The sequence below is a fragment of the Triticum aestivum genome, chromosome 2B (assembly GCF_018294505.1).
Source record: "Triticum aestivum cultivar Chinese Spring chromosome 2B, IWGSC CS RefSeq v2.1, whole genome shotgun sequence".
NCBI classification, from domain to species: Eukaryota; Viridiplantae; Streptophyta; class Magnoliopsida; order Poales; family Poaceae; genus Triticum; species Triticum aestivum.
In genome coordinates this window covers 754,051,546-754,074,241 of record NC_057798.1, presented here as the reverse complement: position 1 = coordinate 754,074,241, position 22,696 = coordinate 754,051,546, and the positions used below count along the sequence as shown (strand labels likewise).

Here is a 22,696-nt window from a genome sequence, read left to right as displayed (position 1 = left end):
CACACGGCCTGAGATGCCTTCATTTATCTCTAGACTCTAACAATGGGATATATGCTACCAACTACTGCTCGATGTAACATGCACTAATTGAATGAACGTACAGTGCTATAACAGCCACGTAGAGCGCGCCGACGGATCGGATATCGGTGTGGTTGTGGCGGGCCGGTGATCCAAACTAGATTTAGCCAGTGACTTCTTCTCCTCGTCGTCTCGGCGTCGGCAAGGCCGAGCCAGCAGGACGAGCCGGTAACGATGGAGAGGTTCCGCCGGTGGATGGAGCAGCACGGCAAGTCGTACCCGACCGTCGACGAGGAGCTGCGGCGCTTCGAGGTGTACCGGCGGAACGTGGAGCGCATCGAGGCCACGAACCAACAGGTCGGGCACGGGTACACGCTCGGCGAGAACCAGTTCACCGACCTCACCAGCGAGGAGTTCCTCGCGAGGTACACCGGCCGGTTCGCTCCGCCGGAGATGAGCCACGATGGCGACATGCTGATCACGACCCGTGCCGGGGATGTCGCCAAGGGACAGTACCCCGCGCACCGCGGCAACTTGTCCGCGGTGCCTGAGAGCGTGGACTGGAGGGCCAAGGGCGCGGTCACGCCCGTCAGACACCAAGGAGGTTGCTGTAAGTTCAATATACATGAGCTGATTTTCTTTGCAGGTTAATTAAGCCACTTTTTTTAAAGCAGAATATAAATCCACTACGCTTAGAGTGGCAACCTGTCAAAAGGGAGTTCTTAACTTCTTATGCAGGTGCAACCCTCAGCCAGAAGTTGTCAAAGCAAAATGTACACTGCACTTCTAGGAAGAAGTTGACAAAACCAAATTTAATACTCCTACTTTTTAGTAGCAACTACTACCTCCATTACAAATTAACCGAATCTCTAGCTTTTTTAAGTCAAACTTTCTTAAGTTTGTCTATAAACGTATAGAATAGTATCAATATCTAGAATACCAAATTAGTTTCATTAGATTCGCCGTAAATTTAATATTGTAGGTATTAGCTTGTTTTTTAGTATATAATAATCGGTCAAATTCAAAATAGCTTGACATCTATATCTATATCTATATCTATACCTACTAATAAAAGAAATAGATATTCTTAGCCCGTCATGCTATTTTATAAAAAAAGCCCTTAAGGTTTCTGACATTAAACCCGCAGTACATATCAAATATTTTTTTAAATACTCATATCTTTTAAACCGTAACTCCAAATTTAGCATGTTATATATGAAATTTAATTAAAAAATATATAGAATCTGAATATGGTGTTATTTTACCTGTTAACCATTTTAAAATTACTATCTAGGATGCAATCTTAATGAACAATGCATTATCCGTCTTTTTTCTTTCATATCGGTGCTGATCCGGATTGTGGATGAACATCTTAGCAAAATCAGGATTCGAGACCAAATTGAAGATCACTTGCCCATTTTCCTGGGTATTAAATCTACATGCAAGCCGTGTTTAAATAGAAGACATGTGGAATCTTGAACTTGCGCTTTTGTAGGCAAAGATCATCTTTGTTTGGGTCGTAGGTACAAATACTCAGATTATAGACCATTTTCTTGTAAATTAAGAGCGTGTGGTATTCTATTCTCCCGTTGCAACGCACGGGCCCTTTTGCTAGTAGAAAAATCACAGAACTTCAACTAATTTGAAACAGAGGAAGTGACACATGGTTTTATTGTTGTGATTAGCTAAAAAGAACCTAATGCTTACCAATCACCATTTTTTCGACAAAGACCATTAGCAGGTAGTCAAATCATGTAGTTCTTCGTCATGCAAGTATACAGGGTAATTTCAACAGCTGACTTGATTTCTTCTGTTGTCTGTTCGGTCGTATTGTGCTGGCCGGCAGACGCTTCCGGGGCTTTCGCCGCGGTGGCGGCAGTGGAAGGCCTATACCAAATAAAAACCGGGAAGCTGGTGCCCCTGTCCGTCCAGGAGCTGGTGGACTGCGATTCAAAGTCGTTCCATTGCAGCCCCAGCGGCACACCCGCCGCAGCCTTCACATATATCAAGATGAACGGCGGCATCGCGGCGGCCGCAGACTACCCGTACACCGCGCAGGAGGGCATCTGCAACAGCCAGGCCGAGCAGGTCGCCGTCTCCGTACGCGGCTACCGCGTGCTGCCATACAACGAGCAGAGCGAGCAGAAGCTCCTCGAGGCGGTGGCGCAGCAGCCCGTCGCCGTCGCCGTCAACCACCTCAGCTTTGAGTTCCAGAGCTACAAGGACGGGGTGTTCTCTGGCCCGTGCGCATTCGAGGTCGACCGCTTCAACCACCAGAGCGTCACCATCGTTAGGTACGGGGAGGACGCCGCCACCGGGAAGAAGTACTGGATCATAAAGAACTCGTGGGGCCAGTCATGGGGGATGGGCGGCTACATGTTGATGGAGAGGGGCATCGCGGATCCGCGAGGCCTCTGCGGCATCAACTCTTACCCGGCTTATCCTACCATGTGATCGATGGGATCATGGAAGTAATCAGGAGTTAGTTGTGTGTTGTATGTGGCTCTACGTCGTTTACTGCATGCCACGTCGTCCACCCAGTAAGCATGAACTCCCGGTGCATGTACGTGTTTCATCAGTATGTGTTGCGTATGTGTTTCGCAATAACTTGTCAGAGTCTTTGTCGTAGTGCCCATCCTCTCATGTGTTCGATAACTCAGGGTCACTCTTTTGAAAAAGGCAGATGATCTTTCTTCTATCTAAACCGGATCTTAAAGGGCATCAACCACCTTTTCTGGCGCCATTGTCGATGAGGCATAATGTTACTAGTCACTGTGTTAAGAGTTTTTTGTTAGACTTTTAATTTCCCATAAAATTCCTATGGCTTGAAACCTTGGAGACTTTTCTTCTCCGAGTGAGAACTTTATGTGTGCATCAATTGCGTAACCTAATATTGCCCCCAAGTAATATAAAATTGAGTACCACTTAGTAACAATGGTTCAACAAGACCAATTTGAAGACTCTGCTTCAGAAGATTCCCATATGCACTTACACAGTTTTTCTAAGTTGAGTGATATGACACACATTAGAGATTGTGAATCAGACGCTTTGAAGTTGCGTTTTTTTTTTGTTTCTCCTTGAGTGGAAAAGTAAAAGAATGACTTCTAACTTTACCAAGAGGTACTATAATTTCATGGACTGCTTGTTGTAGCAAACTTTTATTTAAGTTTTGTCCAGTGCAAAAATTATGCAATTACACTATCAGATAACATGTTTTAAGTAAGAGGATCGTGAGCCATTAATGCTTGCGTGGGGTCGCATGAAGAAGGCTACAAGAAACTGCCCCAATCACGGGATGGAAGAAATGTTAATTCTTCATATGTTTTATAATACTCTTACTCCCATGCTGAAAACTATGCTTGAGACAACTGCATGAGGAACTATTCGAAGAAGAAAAAATCTGTAGACAAATTTGAACTTATTGGGTCCAGCCGTATGTAATTTGTGGTTTAACCAATAATAAATCTAATTTTATTCAACGTATTACTATGTGCATGCATTCAAACGTCGTTGAAATGTTTATTCGATCTGCTAGGTGCTAAACCCATTGAATTCTATGTCCCTACTGTGCAAAGATGAGTGTGATAATAGTTTAGCTATTCAGGTAACAATTCCACAAACTAAAAATTGCCAGTGAATTGCATATGGCGTGCCAAGCCACACATTAGGGACTAGTAGGAGTATATAACAATGGCGCACCAGTGACGTACATCTTGCTTGTTTTCAAACGGAGGCAAAAAAATTGCCTCGTCAATTAATTAAGAAGAAAAGAATTATTCAGTTAATTTACGAAAAACTGAACAAAAACCGATACATATAAACCTCATGCGGACTACTCGCTAGAAAAAAACTCCATGACTCCACGGTCAATCCGAAAAACATACAACGCGCAACAACCACGACTTCTACGTCTAAAAAACCCTCCAACGAAATCATGGTTGAAGGCAACGGACTCCACCAAATCCAGAGTCAATCAGAGATGGTGATATTTGTTTGGGTCAACCTAGGCTAGCTAGCAAGCCTTCGGTCCTCCGACGGAGGTTAACTCTAGTATGGAATCCAGTCGAATCAGATGGGTCCAAGACATTTTTGCTAAAGAAAAAGAGAAGATGAATCCAAGAAGTAACGCCGAAAACGAGATTCTACGGTATCTCCAAAGAAAAGATAAGAAAAGAGATGGAGATTCTACAGCGCATTACGGCGAGAGAGAGACCTTGTGTGGCCATGAAAGTGAAACAGCAGCTGGTTGGTCCACGCAGACATGGGATCTTCCGGATTCTATAGCACTAGCTGTCTCTGACAAGCCATTCCACTGCACTACTACGTGGGAAAGGTGTCTCGGATCTTTCCTTGCCGACACGAGCCATGGACGCCGCCACGGGCACGGAGGGAACGGCCAGCGGCAGCGTACTCCTGCTCCTCCTCGTCGCCGGTGTTGTCGCAGTCTATGTTCGGCTGGGGCGACGGTGGGGGGACGGGAGCAGCAGCGCGCCGAGTCCGCCGTCGCTCCCGCTGCTCGGCCACCTGCACCTGCTCAAGAAGCCGCTGCACCGCTCGCTCGCCGCTCTCGCCGGGCCGGCGCCGCTCCTGTCGCTGCGGCTGGGCGCGCGAAGGGCGCTGGTCGTGTCCACGCACGCGGCGGCCGAGGAGTGCTTCACGGCGCACGACGCGGCGCTGGCAGGCCGGCCGCGGATGCTCGCTGGGGAGATTCTCGGCTACGGGCGCACCACCATCGTGTGGGCCTCCCACGGGGCGCACTGGCGCGGCCTGCGCCGGTTCCTTGCCGTCGAGCTCTTCTCGGCTTCCCGCGTCGCCGCTCTCGCCACCGACCGCCACGCCGAGGTCGCGTCCCTCGTCGAGAACCTGCTCCACGACGCCACCGCCAGCGCCGGGGGTGGGGGTGGGACTATCACGCTCCGGCCCCGGCTCTTTGAGCTGGTGCTTAACGTGATGCTGTGCGCGCTCACCGCGCGCCGGCATGCCGGCGACGTGGGCAGGATCCAGGAGATCATCGAGGAGACGTTTGCGGTGACCGGCGCTCCCAGCTTCGGGGACTTCTTCCCGGCGCTTCGCTGGGTCGACCGTCTCCGCAGCGTCGAGGCGGCGCTTGTAAGGCTGCAGGCAAGGCGCGACGCGTTCGTCACTGGCCTCATCGGTGACCAACGGCGAATTTCCAACGCACGTAGCCAAGAAGACGTGGACAAGAAGGGCGTAATCGACGTGCTCATGGAGCACCAAGCAACCGACCCCGAGTTTTACAGCGACACCGTCGTCAAAGGCATTGTCTTGGTGAGTAGCTAGCATATTTTTCAAACTGCATGGGTGACATTTTGGCGATCCGTGACAGCAACATGGTTGCCATGTCCATGCTGACTGACATTCAGGTACTCCTCACTGCCGGCACCGACACATCGGCGCTGACGACGGAGTGGGCGATGGCGCTGCTGATGACGCACCCGGCGGCGATGGCGAAGGCGAGGGCCGAGATAGACGCCGTCGTCGGCATGGGCGGGCTGGTCGACGAGTCGGACCTAGCCAACCTACCTTACCTGCACTGTGTTGTCAAGGAGACCCTGCGGCTCTGCCCCGTCGGCCCGATCATCCCGGCGCACGAGGCTGTTAGAATAAATCCGAGGCATACAGTTGATCATCCAAGGACCAAGCAATCACACGAGCACGACACCGAGATTTATTAACGAGGTTCACCGATATGGCTACATCCCCGGGGCTTGACTATGGGCGCTCCTCCCCATGACACCGCTACAATACCGCACTCGGTCGCCCTGGACACCGGCACATGCCGCCGGCTTCCCCCGCGTTCCGGTGCTATTATGTTGGCATATGTTACATCGTGTGTCTATCCCCGTTATATATGAGAGGCCTAGGATACAAGTGTCCTACTAGGACACGACTCCACATCCTATGTAAACACAATACAACTACAAGTCCAACTGTAACCCACCTCGTACACTATATTCGACACAACTCCAACAAATTCCACATTGGCGAATATAGTCCACCACCTTGAATTTGTCCATGCGTCAAACTTCCATGTACATTGAACTTGAGCTTATCCCATGAGTACCGCTGCTACTCCAAAGACTCCATGTGACTCCACCTGCAACTTGTAATCCCTCCTTTTCTTGACCACAGTCAACACTCGAGCAAAATTAAGTTCCTTGTTACTCTAGTTTGTGCTCCCAACTTCCAGAGTATCCGTCCAACGCAATCACACACTGATCACTGACCTGCGTGAAAAATGAACAACTCACATATTGGGTGTCACACATAAGAGTTACCTAAACTCAACGTCACCGCTCCTTTCTTGACCGCCTGTCTGAAACTTGAAGGAATTTCACCATTGCTTGTAGTCATCCCGAGTCAAATTCGCAGTTGTCTCACCACATGTATGACCACCAGAGTCCTGGCCCGTCTCCATGTCCCGTGCATGCCGCACGCCTCGCCGCTATTACCGCGTCGAGCCTCCGCTGTCCCGGTCGAGCCTCAAGGGTCGCGAAACCACACCACTCAACCCCCACTGCAGAGTACCACCGATCATCACCAACCGATGACGAGTTTCACGCTTCCATCAGACCACTGGGCTCCAGTCCGAATTACGTGTCACTCGCTTTTTTCCATCCGCTGAATAGGCTTCGATTCTCTGGATCCTTACACCGTAGCCCCTCAATCCAGCTCCACCTTCAACATGACTTCATGGTAGACGATCAGTCCACCCTCGCGCCCCGTCGACTTCAAGCTCACATGTGCACCATCTTGAATCAACCCCGCGCCATAGTCTTGTTGAAGCCACACAAGCACTCAGGCCCGTGCCGCGTGTTTCCACGCCCAGAAGTCGGTCACCATCAGCATCACGCTCCTACGTCGTTGTCGCCGATCCCACCACCGTCTTCTATACCAACCGACTCGCGTCGATCCGTCAGACGACAAGTCCGACCCAGCCGATCTCGCTCGACTGTAACCATGCTCCACCCTGCACCATGACTACTTGCACATTCGCGCTTGTCTTGGATGCCATGTGTATGCATGATCCCGTATGACACGCTTGCCAGCGCGCCTTCACAGCCTGTCCACGTGTTCCAAGCCCTCTTAGCAAACCGACCCAGAAAAACATCCATGCAACCCGCACAACTTTTCTTGTCTCTATTTGCTGTTGCAGCTTCTCCGTGCATCCTATAGCAGAAAATAGATCAAACTTGATCCAACCAAAACTGCTCCTGTGCACACACGTGGTCTTGGTTGCCCTTTTCTTTTTTGTCTCAAACAAATCCTCGGTCTTGACTCCTTCGGCTCTAGCACAACGCAGCAACCAGCGCTGCGCCCTTGCACAACGCACGCACACGCCTACACACAAGTCAGGAACCGCTAGTGGCCTAGCGACCAGGCAGCTGCTCCACGCGCATGCGACCGTACGCCTCACGTCAGCCCGTGCCTCGGGCCGCTCCAGCCCAACATGGGCGTTGCCCGACCAGCGCCAGCGCCACCGTTGGCCTCCGCGTGGCCTGCCATGCTACGCACGCCAACCGCCGCCGTCGGTACGCTACCGACCGATCTCCACGAAAACTCGAACACATCGAGAATATCCGCTGTACACGCTGACGATGCATGCTCTAGACGATTTCATCGCCGCTGTATTGCTCCTTCTCGATCTCGTCTGATCGCAGCCATCGGACGACTTCCACGAAAAATTCCCAATCGATTTCGATACTGATTTCTTCGTATACCATCTTCGCGCGAACTGACGACGATCCATCCTCTAGATCAACCATCAACGACCTTCGGACAACCTAGCTCATGATACCACTTGTTAGAATAAATCCGAGGCATACAGTTGATCATCCAAGGACCAAGCAATCACACGAGCACGACACCGAGATTTGTTAACGAGGTTCACCGATATGGCTACATCCCCGGGGCTTGACTATGGGCACTCCTCCCCATGACACCGCTACAATACCGCACTCGGTCGCCCTGGACACCGGCACATGCCGCCGGCTTCCCCCGTGTTCCGGTGCTATTATGTTGGCATAGGTTACATCGTGTGTCTATCCCCGTTATATATGAGAGGCCTAGGATACAAGTGTCCTAGGACACGACTCCACATCCTATGTAAACACAATACAACTACAAGTCCAACTGTAACCCACCTCGTACACTATATTCGACACAACTCCAACAGAGGCCATGGAAGACTGCACCGTGGGTGGCTTCCGCGTCCCGCACGGCACGATGATCCTCGTGAACGCATGGGCGGTCCACCGGGACGCCAATGTCTGGGACGCGCCGGAGGAGTTCATGCCGGAGCGGTTCTTGGGCAGAGACACGGTCACCACGCCCATGATGCCGTTCGGGCTTGGCCGGAGGCGATGCCCCGGGGAGGGGCTGGCGATGCGCCTTGTTGGCTTGACTCTCGCAACACTCGTGCAGTGCTTTGACTGGGATGTTGGTGAAGGCGACACCATCGACATGGCCGAAGGTGGGGGGCTGTCAATGCCAATGGCGACGCCGTTGGCGGCTCTCTGTCGGCCCCGGGAGTTTGTCAAGAGTGTGCTCTCTGCTTCCACTTGATGGACTGCGGACAAGTTTCTGGAGGAAAAATAATACTGTAATATGGATTAAAATTGTTTACTAGTGCACCAGTGATCGTCGAGATTCCTTTCGTAGATGATACCGAACATTACAAGTCTCCTCGGGAAAGTCATTTTGAGCATTTCCGTGATGTGCCGGTAGATCTAGGTAGTCCTGGCCATCTCAGGCCCGGCCCTATTGGCCCACCCAGGCCCAGCCCTAAAATCCAGGGCCTAGGCCCGATGGGCTTGCTTGTGGGCTGGGCTTGGGCCTAAGTTTTGAGCCCACCAGCAGGGACTGGATGGGCTTGGGCTTGGCATAATGGCATTTTAAGGAAGAGGCCCGGCCCACGGCCCAAAGCCCTAAGGGCTTTTGACCAGATTGGCCGGGCTTGGGCTTGAAAAGTAGGCCCGATGGTAGGGCCTGAGAGGGTCTGGGCCTCAGTTTTCTGCCGTGGGCTTTTTTAGGCCTGGCCCAAGCACTGGTATAATCTAGGGCCATCCACTTGTTCTGAGATTCGTAAAAATGTATGGCACTGGTATATTTCTTGTATCTTTTCTTTTAGTCAAATTAATGTCAGTATAATGGACTTCAAAGTACACCTTTGTCAGGGACGGTACGCATGCAAGTTTCTCTTCTCACTCTACCCGCGGAACAAATCCGTAGAGTTTATTTCCTCTTAGAGAATTTAAATAAACCATATCTTTTAAACTATAGGCTCGTTTTGGAACTTTTTATATATTTGGACTCATGGCATCAAGAACTTTAAAACTAGACCAATTTTGCTTACATTTCAAACACATTTAATGTTCGATGTTTCACATTACATATATGGAATAAACATATTTCACTATAAAAATCTGAGACAATCCAATTGTCACTAGAAATATGTGAAAATAAAACTTTTGACATAAACTTATTAAACTCAAATGACACCTTGAGAAACTAATTATTTGGAAGTATGTAACATTTTAATTTCAAAAGAGTAAAATAAATTATTTCATAAGTTATTTTTCATAACATTTTTTATGAAATGTGTAACAAATTATTTCAAAAAAGTGAAACATCATCTTTTTGAAAATTTTGCAATTGAAATATATGTGTTTTTATGAAACAAGTCAGTGGAAAGTGAAATGTATGTTCTGAAAGTGAAAACCGAAAAGTTAACTTGTGAAACTGGTTATTTCCAATGTATAACAGTTTATTTCAGAAGAGTGAAACATGTTATTTCAAACATGTGCAATTGAAATGCATGTGTTTTTTGTGAAACAAGCCCGTGGAAAGTGAAATTCTTGTTCTGAAAGTGAAAACAATATGAAACTATAATGTTAATTTGTGAAACCAATGAAAGATCGTGGATGTCGCCTAGAGGGGGGGTGAATAGGCGCTTTAAAATAATCACGGTTTAGGCTTGAACAAATGCGGAATAAACCTAACAGTTAATTTGTCAAGCACAAAACCTAAAACAACTAGGCTCACCTATGTGCACCAACAAGTTATGCTAAGCAAGATAAACAACTATGTGATAGCAAGATATATAACAAGGAACACTACCGCTATCACAAAGTAAAGTGCATAAGTAAAGGGGCTCGGGTAAGAGATAACTGAGGCACGCGGAGACGACGATGTATCCCGAAGTTCACACCCTTGCGGATGCTAATCTCCGTTTGGAGCGGTGTGGAGGCACAATGCTCCCCAAGAAGCCACTAGGGCCACCGTAATCTCCACACGCCCTAGCACAATGCAAGATGTCGTGATTCCACTAAGGGACCCTTGAGGGAGGTCACTGAACCCGTACAAATGGCAACCCTTGAGGGCGGTCACCGAACCCGTACACTTTGGCAACCCGTGGGGGCGGTCACCGATACCCGTCAAATTGCTCGAGGCGATCTCCACAACCTAATTCGAGACCCCGACGCTTGCCCGGAGCTTTACACCACAATGATTGAGCTCCGAACACCACCAACCGTCTAGGGCGCCCAAGCACCCAAGAGGAACAAGCTCAAGGGCACCAAGCACCCAAGAGTAATAAGCTTCTCAACTTGTAACTTCCATGTATCACGTGGAGAACTCAAACCGATGCACAAAATGCAATGGCAAGGGCACACGGAGTGCCCAAGTCCTTCTCTCCCAAATCCCACCAAAGCAACTAATTCTAGGGAGGAAAATGAGAGGAAGAACGAAAAAAGAACACGAAGAACTCCAAGATCTAGATCCAAGGGGTTCCCCTCACATAGAGGAGAAAGTGATTGGTGGAAACGTGGATCTAGATCTCCTCTCTCTTTTCCCTCAAGAACTAGCAAGAATCATAGGAGGGATAGAGAGTTAGCAAGCTCGAAGAAGGTCAACAATGGGGGAAGAACACGAGCTCAAGGGATAAGGTTCAATGGGGAAGAAGACTCCCTTTTATAGGTGGGGAAAAATCCAACCGTTATGCTCACAGCCCACACAGAGCGGTACTACCGCTCCAAGGAGCGGTACTACCGCTAGGGCGGTAGTACCCCTTCGAAACACAACAGCGAGGAGGCAAAAAGGCCATAAGAACCGTCGGAGCGGTAGTACCGCTTGACCTCACGGTACTACCGCTAGGGGTAGCGGTACTACTCCTAAGGGGTAGCGGTACTAAAAAATTACATCCGTGCCTACCACCACTGGACTTGTGACGAGTTTTTGGTCCCGAGCGGAAGTAGCCACGGAAGTAGCCACGGTAGTACTGCTCCAAGCGGTAGTACCGCTCCCAAGAGCGGTAGTAAAAAATTACTTCCACTCCTACCGCGGTAGTACCGCTACAGCCTTTTCAGAACACCAAAACTACCACAACTTCTGCAAACGGACTCCGAATTCGACGAAACCAAGTTTGTTGGAAAGCTAGCGACAAGGGCTAACACAATCTTGATAGAAATACCAATAATAAGCAAATGAGAAAAGGCCCAAAAGAAAATGGTGAGAACCCTTCCTCGGATGAGACCGGTAAAACCTCCAACACCGAAAACATCATAGAAGACGCATGCAAACTCCATTTTCGATGAACTCAAGCTTGTCATCAAGATGACCATAAGCTCTAAGACTCACAAAGAGAATCAAACAAGAACCAAGAAACATGATGCAAGGATGCAATGGTTTGAGCTCTCGACGAACGATACGATCAAGCTACTCACTTGAGAGCCCCCCTTGATAGTACGGTTATCGATCCTATAACCCGGTCTCCAAACTATCACCATGAGACCGGTAAAATATAAAACCTATCAAGGGCAAACCTTTGCGTTGCACGAAGTCCACTTGAGCTAGATGATGACGATCTTGACTCCCTCAAGTTGGACCACCTTTCTTGATTGCATTCGGTCGATGAAAACTAGTTGATTGCTCCCCCATAGTCCACTATGGGTGAGCCACTCTTCGGCACATCTTCACAAGTCCATTGTCACCACAATGGACGGCAAGCTTCAAGCACTTGATCTCTTCGTGATGCATCACTTGAACTTGCACACCGCAACCTAACCCCACAAAGAACTCTCACGAAGACCATGGGTTAGCACACAAAGCGTAATGGACAATGCTTACCATACCATGGGATCACTTGATCCCTCAGTACATCTTGTGCGCTTTGTGTGTTGATCAACTTGATTCACTCTTGACTTAGTCTTGATCAATCTTGAATCTTTCCAACTCTCTTCATTTGGATGATGTCTTGAAGGTAAACATGAATGATCACACAATCTTCTTCTTCAAGACATGCTTGCAGTAAGCTCAACACTCACATGACCGATCTTTGGATAATTCCTTGATAGCACCGTGGTCATCACAAACTCTCCTTGAGACCAACAAATGGACTCCAAGAAAAGCCTATGGACAAACCCTTCAAATATAGCTCAAGGCAACCGTTAGTCCATAGAGATTGTCATCAATTATCAAAACCAAACATGGGGGCACCGCATGTTCTTTCAATCTCCCCCATTTTGGTAATTGATGACAATCACTTTCAAGAGAGTTTATATAAGGAATTATGCATCACAATGCAACAACCAATGATGCAGGAGAATGAGATGCAAATGCTTAGGAACAAAACCAAAGCAAGGAGAAAACTTTGAAACCTTCTCCACAAAACTCTCTGAAACTTCTCCCCCATTGGCATCGATTGCCAAAATGGGTGAAAAGCTGAGAAGGCCAAAATAAAAGGTGTTCCTCCATAAATTTTGTATTTCTCAACAAGAGAGTGGAATGCAGTACACATATCCAATTGCCAATACTTGGAGGAAGACAAACTATATTGAGGCCCAAAGATTGCAACAAAAAGATATGACACAAAGACATAACAAAGAGAGACACAAGCAATCAGAAGATACCAATTGAAGCAAGCAATCAACGGATATCAATTGAACCAACTAGACCAATGATCCTACATGCCACAAGAATAAAGATATTATGATAAGCGCAAAGGAGTGTTCTAAAGAAACTAGAGAAGCTCCCCATGATTTGTGCACACATAAGAATTTTTGTATTTGAATACAAAGTGCACAAAATAGGATCATAGCTACCCCAAAATCAATAGAAACTCACATCCAGTGCAAGTGAGCATATAGGAAACAAAGCCTAGCGCTTGCAACAAGCACATGGTTGAGCAACATGTAAAAGAGGCAACTTAAGAATAGGCTCAACCAAAATGATGTGCGTGAGTCATGGCGAAGCACTTGAGAAGACTAAAATTAGGATGAGCATTAAGCATCAACATAGTCTTAAAAGAATGAGGCACACGGTGCAAGGCCTATCATTCCCACACACAACTAGCAAATGGGTTCACAAGCTTACTAATAAGCATATAAAGAACTTATGCTTGTGACAACCCGTGGTGAAGATAGAAGATGAAAGCCTCATCAAGACGAGGGATGCCAATTAACATGGCAAAAGCCTCGTAAAGATAAGCATGAGGAAAATAATATTCACCACACAAGAGTGCATCAAGATGCAACAATAGAGGACACGCACTCAAGGCAAAAGCTTTCACGGAGCCACCAAAGAAATAACATAAGAAAGACAAGGTGGACGTGAAAGAAAGGATATCAACTAGAGATGTAATTTCTCTCAAGTGTATAAGGTTCTATGTAGACGAAATCATGATGATATATATATCTACAAAGAAGGATGTAACCCAAAATAGTTACAACACGAAGGAACAAGATATCCACAAGGAAGTCATAAATATACCAATAAGATATTTGCTTGAAAGCATAGCACTTGGCTAGATATGGTCTTATTGTATATAAATGAAGTCCAAACACACATCCATCAAGGGCATCACAACTAGCAACAGAGATCATCGTTGGGATGCTTTGAGAAAGGAAACGAGTATCACAAGATATGAAATGAATATCATGCCAAGATACAACCTACACAAGGTTGAATGCAAGAGAGGAAAGCATGAATAGATACTTGTTACCGAGATATCATTGGAAGGATGTAGTAGATACCAATTGAAGGTAGATAGTAGTTCATTGATCATCCTAGCTTGACTCCAATATGCACATGGTGACAACACCTTCCTTGTGAGTGAGTCGAGCATCCAATGCATCTCCAAATGTTCCTAGAAGAACAACACAAACTAAACGGTACCCAAACTCATCGAGACCAAATAGTTAGAAACACCAATACATAGGACAAACTCCACATAAATATGTGCATATAGATATGAAAATGAATTTCATGCACATCTCATCCAAATTGAGACTAGGTGGAGTTTCCCCTATATATTGAGTCAAAGAAAGAAAGCATGCCAAATGAAATACATGAAGTAAACATGCATGCTCAAGACTTTCAAAACCCGAAACCAAAAGACAAATAAATGCCAAGGAAAAAAGATACCAAATGGAGAAATCATCACTTGGAAGATATCATTAAATATACATCAAGGAATGAGATATCCATTGATACACACTAAACTAAAGATGTCAAACTCCCAAAGAGAGGATGGTTCCAAACAAACCAAGTTCTCAACAAAGTTTCATGATGGCACAAAGTACCAAAAAGAAATGGCTTGCCTTCCACCAAAACACACTTGATAAGGATCACAAGAAGAGTGTTCTGAAGAAAATAGAATAGCTCCCCCACGAGTTGTGCATTATATAGGATTTGTATTTGAATACAAAATGCACAAGGTGGGATCACCGCTTTCACTATATCTAGAAAACACTGGACAAGAACAAGAAATAAACAAGATCCACAAGTGGTATGTAAGACAACGGGAGTTGACACAATCCTTGGCAAGAGAAAAGGCAAGTAAAACAAAAGCCAATGTAAAGATGGTCAATAAATTCTACCACACATAAATGACTACCAATTGTCAAAAGACAAGAAGTAGATGGAAAGAATTCCCGGTGGTAGATAGCAAGGATATCAACATCATCTTCACACCACAGACAAGCAAATTGCAACTTGTAGAGCTAACATGCCACCTAGGAACAAGATAATCTACAATATCAACACTAGGTGACAACATCTCAAATGTACACATTTTCTAGGCTAGTAATATACATAGCATATTACTCCCCCATAATGTGATACCAATGAAGAAAACTTAACAAGAGGCAATAAGAGGATCCAACACGAGATAATCAATGGAGTTTTTAGAATTTGAATTTCTCATGAGAGATATACCACCTAGCGACTAGATAATCTTGAAATATCAATACTAGATGGTATTACTCATGTGCACACATTTATAGGCTTGTGAGGTGCACAAAGCACACCACTCCCCCATAATGGATATTCCATTAATCTCTCACAAGAGCCAACTAAGAAATGAACAAGATGCACTAAGGCTCAACGAACAACACACAAGTACATGATGTGCAAACCAACATACACAAAGGCAATTTGGAGACACATCATATACAAACACATGCAAGGAACAAAACCAAAACATGCAAAGGGGCAAGTAACTTTCAATGTAAACAATTTAAGTACAAGTTACGGCAAGGAGGCACATTGGATATAAGATAGAAACTTGACAACCCAATTGACTTGGCTTGAGACAACAAGAAAGATGAAGTCCCCTTAATTCTTCATAATGTAGCCAAGTCTCCAATGACCTCCAAAAACACATATTGATCAAGTTTGAGCTTGTTGGTCCCCAACCAAGTTGGGTCCTAAGAGGTTAGTCACAATAGGCTTGGCAACCCAAATGGTTCTTTTCTTGACACCACTTTGAGTAACAACAAACTTGGCAAACACATTGCCAACCTTATCCTTCCCAAGAGAATAGATATCATCAATAATAATTGGTTTGGATAAGTTACCACTAGTGCATGAAGAAGCGACGTGACCTTTCTCACGACATAAGTAGCAACGTCTACTCTTCACTTTCTTCTCACTTGATTTTTCCACAAGAGAAGCATTAGCTTGAGTCTTCTTGGGAAGTGGCCTTTCTTCAACTTGAGGTTGAGCATTAGATTGAACTTGTGCCCTCTTCCCTTGTTGCTTGACACTAATGGCCTTCTTCTTCAATGGGCAAGATCTAACATGATGCCCTTCTACTTTGCACTTGAAGCAAACAATCTTGGCCGAATTCTTGACTTGTTCTTGGCCCTTCTTTTTGTTCATCTTGGACTTCTTCTTCTTATTGGAGTTGAATCCAAGTCCACCTTTGCCATTGGGGGATTTTTGCACACTCAAGATATTGTTGAGTGTGGATTTCCCTTCATGACACTTTTCCAAGTCTTTCTTCAAAGAAGTGACTTGGGCCTTGAGCTCTTTGATTTCCTCTACATGGTTAGTCTCAACAAATGTACTAGAGGAAGTATAAGCTTCATCGTTAGAGCAACAAGGCAAGGAAAGCAATTCATCACAAGATGTACCAACATTGTGAGTAGATGGATTACAAGGACTAGCACATGGCAATATACTATTTTGACTAGAAGTAGTGCTAGTATCCACATGAGGCTCACTAGATGTTACCTTAGCAATCATGGCCTCATGAGCTATCTTTAGCACACTATGGGATACTACAAGATCATCATGAGAGCTTGAGAGCTTTTCATGACTTTCTTCCAATTTCCCATAATTGCAAGATAGCACCTCAAGTTGAGCCCGTAGCTCAACATTCTCCTTCAAAATGGATGCTTCATAAGTAATAGAATTAGTAGCACAAGCATCATCATTAACAACAAGAGGAGAAGGCAACTTGGCAAGCTCTTTTAAATAAGAAGCTTCAAGTTGAGCATGAGACTCGGTGAGTTTGATGAGCTCACCCTTGATGACCCTTGAGCCATTTTCGAGGTTCTCAAAATCCTCAAGGAGTCTAGCATGAGCAACTTCAAGCTTAGCATTTTTAGTTTCAAAAACATTGGCCACCTTAAGAGCTCTATCAGTAGATTCCTTCACCCTAGACAATTCTAGAGCAAAAGTCTCCTCAAGAGATTCCTTGGTGGTTTGTTCAAGTTCAAGAGCTTGAGAGAGGTCCGCAATCTCATTAGCGTAATCACTCCCATGACCTTCCATTTTATCAATGGTGACCTCATGCTCCTCAAATGAGATTCCAACTCATCAATATATTTCTTGCTCTCAATAGCAATGGACATAATTTCCATGAAGCTGGAACGAGCAATTTTATTTTTATGAAGAGCTTTAAAAACCATTTCCCCCTTAATTTTTAAGGAGGCAACATTATCATTCTCTCCATCATTATTCTCATCATCATTAGCATCAACATCATCATCAAGAGACATATTAGGGTACAAAGTAGGAGATACCTTTGACGCCTTAGCCATAAGGCAAAACGCAATAGATGATGATGTAGGATCCCTTGAGGCACCATTAAACACCACATCTTGTTCCATGGAGTGTTCGGTTTCCTCTACATTGTTAGCACAACAATTCGAGGAAATAGATGCATTTTTATCATGGCAACAAGACATAGCAAGCATATCATCATGATATTTAGTCAAGCAATTTCTACATGATATGCAAGGACTATCAACACAAGCATGTGAAACATTTGGAGTGCTCGAAGTGTTAAAGCCAAACAGGGAGCATTGCAATAATACAGTGATGAAGGATCATCCACAATAACCATACTATCATCATTGCAATGACCAACACTACTCACCATATCATTACCTTGTGGCAAACCACATGTAGGTGAAGTAGAATAAGTTGAGAAGACTATATTACCGGGGGTGGAGGGAGAACAACCATCCCCACAAATCTTGGACACACCATATTTATCTTGAAGCTTTGTCCATAACTCATGAGCATCCCGGAACGGCATGAGTTGAAATATAACTACATTGCTCAAAGCATCAAAAAGCACATTAGAGGCTTGAGCATTGAGATAAGAGTTTTTCTCATCCTCTAAAGATAATCTTTGGGGATCCTTTGGAGGAGAAAAACCCATATCTACAATTCGCTCTAAATTTGGGTCCATGACCCTAAAGAGATTAAGCATGCGAATTACCCAAACATCAAAATTTGTGCCATCGAAACTAAGAGTGTCAGAGAATCCTAATCCTCTAGTCGACATCTTTACTCTCTAGGCAGTTAAGCCGAACAAAGAGAGACGAGGCTCTGATACCAATTGAAAGATCGTAGATGTCGCCTAGAGGGGGTGAATAGCCGTTTTAAAATAATCACGGCTTAGGCTTGAACAAATGCGGAATAAACCTAACGGTTAATTTGTCAAGCACAAAACCTAAAACAACTAGGCTCACCTATGTGCACCAACAAGTTATGCTAAGCAAGATAAACAACTATGTGGTAGCAAGATATATAACAAGGAACACTACCGCTATCACAAAGTAAAGTGCATAAGTAAAGGGGCTCGGGTAAGAGATAACTGAGGCACACGGAGACGATGATGTATCCCGAAGTTCACACCCTTGCGGATGCTAATCTCCGTTTGGAGCGGTGTGGAGGCACAATGCTCCCCAACAAGCAACTAGGGCCACCGTAATCTCCTCACGCCCTCGCACAATGCAAGATGCCGTGATTCCACTAAGGGACCCTTGAGGGCGGTCACCGAACCCGTACAAATGGCAACCCTTGGGGGCGGTCACCGAACCCGTACACTTTGGCAACCCTTGGGGGCGGTCACCGGTACCCGTCAAATTGCTCGGGGCGATCTCCACAACCTAATTGGAGACCCCGACGCTTGCGCGGAGCTTTACACCACAATGATTGAGCTCCGAACACCACCAACCGTCTAGGGAACAAGCTCAAGGGCAACAAGCACCCAAGAGTAATAAGCTTCTCAACCTGTAACTTCCACGTATCACGTGGAGAACTCAAACCGATGCACCAAATGCAATGGCAAGGGCACACGGAGTGCCCAAGTCCTTCTCTCCCAAATCCCACCAAAGCAACTAATTCTAGGGAGGAAAATGAGAGGAAGAACGAAAGAAGAACACGAAGAACTCCAAGATCTATATCCAAGGGGTTCCCCTCACTTAGAGGAGAAAGTGATTGGTGGAAACGTGGATCTAGATCTCCTCTCTCTTTTCCCTCAAGAACTAGCAAGAATCATAGGAGGGATAGAGAGTTAGCAAGCTCGAAGAAGGTCAACAATGGGGGAAGAACACGAGCTCAAGGGATAAGGTTCAATTGGGGAAGAAGACCCCCTTTTATAGGTGGGAAAAAATCCAACCGTTATGCTCACAGCCCGCACAGGCGGTACTACCGCTCCAAGGAGCGATACTACCGCTAGGGCGGTAGTACCCCTTCGAAACAGAACAGCGAGGAGGCAAAAAGGCCATAAGAACCGTCGGAGCGGTAGTACCGCTTGACCTCACGGTACTACCTCTAGGGGTAGCGGTACTACTGCTAAGGGGTAGCGGTACTACTGCTTGCGAGCGGTACTAAAAAATTACATCCATGCGTACCACCACTGGACTTGTGACGAGTTTTTGGTCCCGAGCGGAAGTAGCCACGGAAGTAGCCGCGGTAGTACTGCTCCAAGAAGTAGTACCGCTCCCAAGAGCGATAGTAAAAAATTACTTCCGCTCCTACCCGCGGTAGTACCGCTGCAGCCTTTTCAGAACACCAAAACTACCACAACTTCTGCAAACGGACTCCGAATTCGACGAAACCAAGTTTATTGGAAAGCTAGATACAAGGGCTAACACAATCTTGATAGAAATACCAATAATAAGCAAATGAGAAAAGGCCCAAAAGAAAATGGTGAGAACCCTTCCTCGGATGACACCGAAAACATCATAGAAGATGCATGCAAACTCCGTTTTTGATGAACTCAAGCTTGTCATCAAGATGACCATAAGCTCTAAGACTCACAAAGAGAATCAAACAAGAACCAAGAAACATGATGCAAGGATGCAATGGTTTGAGCTCTCGACGAACGATACAATCAAGCTACTCACTTGAGAGCCCCCCTTGATAGTACGGTTATCGATCCTATATCCCGGTCTCCAAACTATCACCATGTGACCGGTAAAATATAAAACCTATCAAGGGCAAACCTTTGCATTGCACGAAGTCCACTTGAGCTAGATGATGACGATCTTGACTCCCTCAAGTTGGACCACCTTTCTTGATTGCATTCGCTCGATGAAGACTAGTTGATTGCTCCCCCATAGTCCACTATGGGTGAGCCACTCTTCGGCACATCTTCACAAGTCCATTGTCACCATAATGGACGGCAAGATTCAAGCACTTGATCTCTTTGTGATGCATCACTTGAACTTGCACACCGCAACCTAACCCCACAAAGAACTCTCACGAAGACCATGGGTTAGCACACAAAGCGTAATGGACAATGCTTACCATACCATGCGATCACTTGATCCCTCAGTACATCTTGTGCGCTTTGTGTGTTGATCAACTTGATTCACTCTTGACTTAGTCTTGATCAACCTTGAATCTTTCCAACTCTCTTCATTTGGATGATGTCTTGTAGGTAAACATGAATGATCACACAATCTTCTTCTTCAAGACATGCTTGCAATAAGCTCAACACTCACATGATCGATCTTTGGATAATTCCTTAATAGCACCGTGGTCATCACAAACTCTCCTTGAGACCAACAAATGGACTCCAAGAAAAGCCTATGGACAAACCTGTTAGGATTTAATTAATTCTCTTAATTAAAGGGATAATCCTCCCTATGTAATATCTCGTGCGGTTGTTTCTACAACCGTCGCGACCCACTCTCACGCCCCTGCGAACAGACGCATCTCTTCGCTCGCGTCTGTTCCCTTGTATATATACTGTGATCGTCAATGGAATAAGTGACACTTGAATCATTTGTTGTCTCTCTCGATTCTCTCTCGATCTGAATTCTAAACACGTTATCAGCACGCTCCTAGCCAAGAGCGATTTGGCCGAGAGAAAAGCAACGATTTGGCGTCCTCGATGACCGAAGCACGCGATGCAGCCCTAGCAACGTCGTCGCCGGCCGCAAAAGGGTGCATCCCTCGCGACGTCGTCGCCGGCCGCAACAGGCCGTAGCCGCTCCTGGCCGCGTCCGCGCCGCTCCCCGGCCTCCGCGGCCGCGCCGCCGAACTTGTGCCCGCGCTATGCAGCGCCGCGCCCGTGGCCACCAAGCGCCCTGCCGCCCGGCCCCCGTGCCGCTCACCGGCCTCCGCGGTCGAGCCTGGCCGTGCCTGCTCCACCTCATCTTGCCGCCCGGCCCCCGCGCCGCTCACCGGCCTCTGCGCCGCGTCCTAGCCTACGCGGCCGAGCCCGCCCACTTCCGCTCCAGGCTGTGGCCGCGCCCCGCCCGTGGCGCCTGTCCCGCGCCACGCCGCACCCCGATCCCGGCCGCTACGCCGAGCCCCACGCCCGACCGTGCGCCGCGCTACGCCAGCCGCCCTGCCGCCCGGCCACGCACCCTCTAGCACGCGCTTGGTCTTCCGACCTGCGGCTGGGCAACGCGGCGGCGCCCTCCGGCGTGGCTCCCCAGCGGAGACGGCGACGCGGCCCTTGGCTCGCATCCGCGCAGGCGGCACCCGAGGCAACAGCCCTCGGCTGGCCCTCCGGCCTCGGGAGCGGCGGCGCCCTCCGGCGTGACTCCCTGCAGCGGAGATGACGACGCGCCGGGTTTTTCCCGCTCCTCGCCGATGAGACGGCCGCCGGCAGCAGGGATCGGAGGAGCGGTTGCTCCCGAGGCCACTCCAGGCGGTGGGGCTGGGCCGCCTGTAAGGCCGTATGGGCCGGCAGGCCCTTGTGTTCTCGGTCCATTTTAAATCCTGCCGAATTAATCCTATATTTTCTTGATTATTTTGCATTTTGTTCTATTAACAGTGGTTTAACTCTGTTTTAGACACTGTTAATTACAGTACTTAAATTTCAGTATTGTAAATATGTTGAGTACTATGTATTCCATATAATATGTTGATGTAATATATCTCCAAGTTTCTTACATGTTGAGATTAATTACATCTATTATTTGCAATTGAGATTTTCTTTATCTCTTGCAAATACTCGTTTGCGATTGAGAATTTTCTTCTCTCGCAAAACAATCTCATTGCGATTGAGATTAATTTTCCCTCGCAAAATATTAATTCACTTTGCTGAATTATCTTGCAACTTGATACAACATCATCGCATTTAATTTGAGGTCTATGTAATTCAAGTTTTTCACTTGAACATCAAGATTGCAACATCATTACTATTCATTACAATAGTAATGTATTTCCGTTGAGTATGATGTATTCCGGAATGTATGTATCTCCATGTTCGCTACATGTCGAGATTAATACGTCTATTTGCAATTGAGATTTTCAATTTCTTGCAAATACATATGCAAAATTCAAGGTGTCATCCTTAGCAATTTGAGGTTCACACTAATGATTTCGAGCCACCTTCTTGAAATCTATTAATTTTGCAACATTAAGATATATTTATATTACGCAATCTGTAATATAAATAAATTACCGGTTTTTCACCGGGGATGATATGTTTTATGTGTTTACCACATTGACATTCTTCATAAACACGTCACAGCGGTCGAGATTGATTTCTCCCGCACAACAAACTTGTAAATTTTTGACAATAATATCTCCCTCATTATATTAGGAAAACACAAGGTAACGAGTTGGATCTACTGCCCATGTGTAGACTATCTATATTACTGTGAGATATGTATGATCT

At 46.4% G+C, this 22,696-nt stretch overlaps 2 protein-coding genes across 2 annotated transcripts; both read left to right on the top strand.

Moving 5' to 3' along the window:
• The first annotated feature begins 252 nt into the window (after window positions 1–252).
• LOC123039554 (zingipain-1-like) lies at window positions 253–2,697 on the top strand. Its single transcript, XM_044462671.1, has 2 exons — window positions 253–628; window positions 1,865–2,697. The coding sequence occupies exons 1-2, from the start codon at window positions 253–255 to the stop codon at window positions 2,470–2,472; spliced, it is 984 nt and encodes a 327-aa protein (XP_044318606.1). The 3' UTR covers window positions 2,473–2,697.
• Window positions 2,698–4,242: 1,545 nt separating this feature from the next.
• On the top strand, window positions 4,243–8,604 carry LOC123039552 (cytochrome P450 81Q32-like). The gene is made up of 4 exons (XM_044462670.1): window positions 4,243–4,267; window positions 4,352–5,307; window positions 5,403–5,633; window positions 8,218–8,604. The coding sequence occupies exons 1-4, from the start codon at window positions 4,243–4,245 to the stop codon at window positions 8,602–8,604; spliced, it is 1,599 nt and encodes a 532-aa protein (XP_044318605.1).
• The last annotated feature ends 14,092 nt before the right edge of the window (window positions 8,605–22,696 follow it).

Coding starts and splice junctions, on each gene's coding strand:
- LOC123039554 (XM_044462671.1), top strand. CDS start 253: ATGGAGAGGTTCCGCCGGTGGATGGAGCAGCACGGCAAGTCGTACCCG. Junction 629..1,864: donor CAGACACCAAGGAGGTTGCT/GTAAGTTCAATA, acceptor GCTGGCCGGCAG/ACGCTTCCGGGGCTTTCGCC.
- LOC123039552 (XM_044462670.1), top strand. CDS start 4,243: ATGAAAGTGAAACAGCAGCTGGTTG. Junction 4,268..4,351: donor AGTGAAACAGCAGCTGGTTG/GTCCACGCAGAC, acceptor TACGTGGGAAAG/GTGTCTCGGATCTTTCCTTG. Junction 5,634..8,217: donor CGATCATCCCGGCGCACGAG/GCTGTTAGAATA, acceptor ACTCCAACAGAG/GCCATGGAAGACTGCACCGT.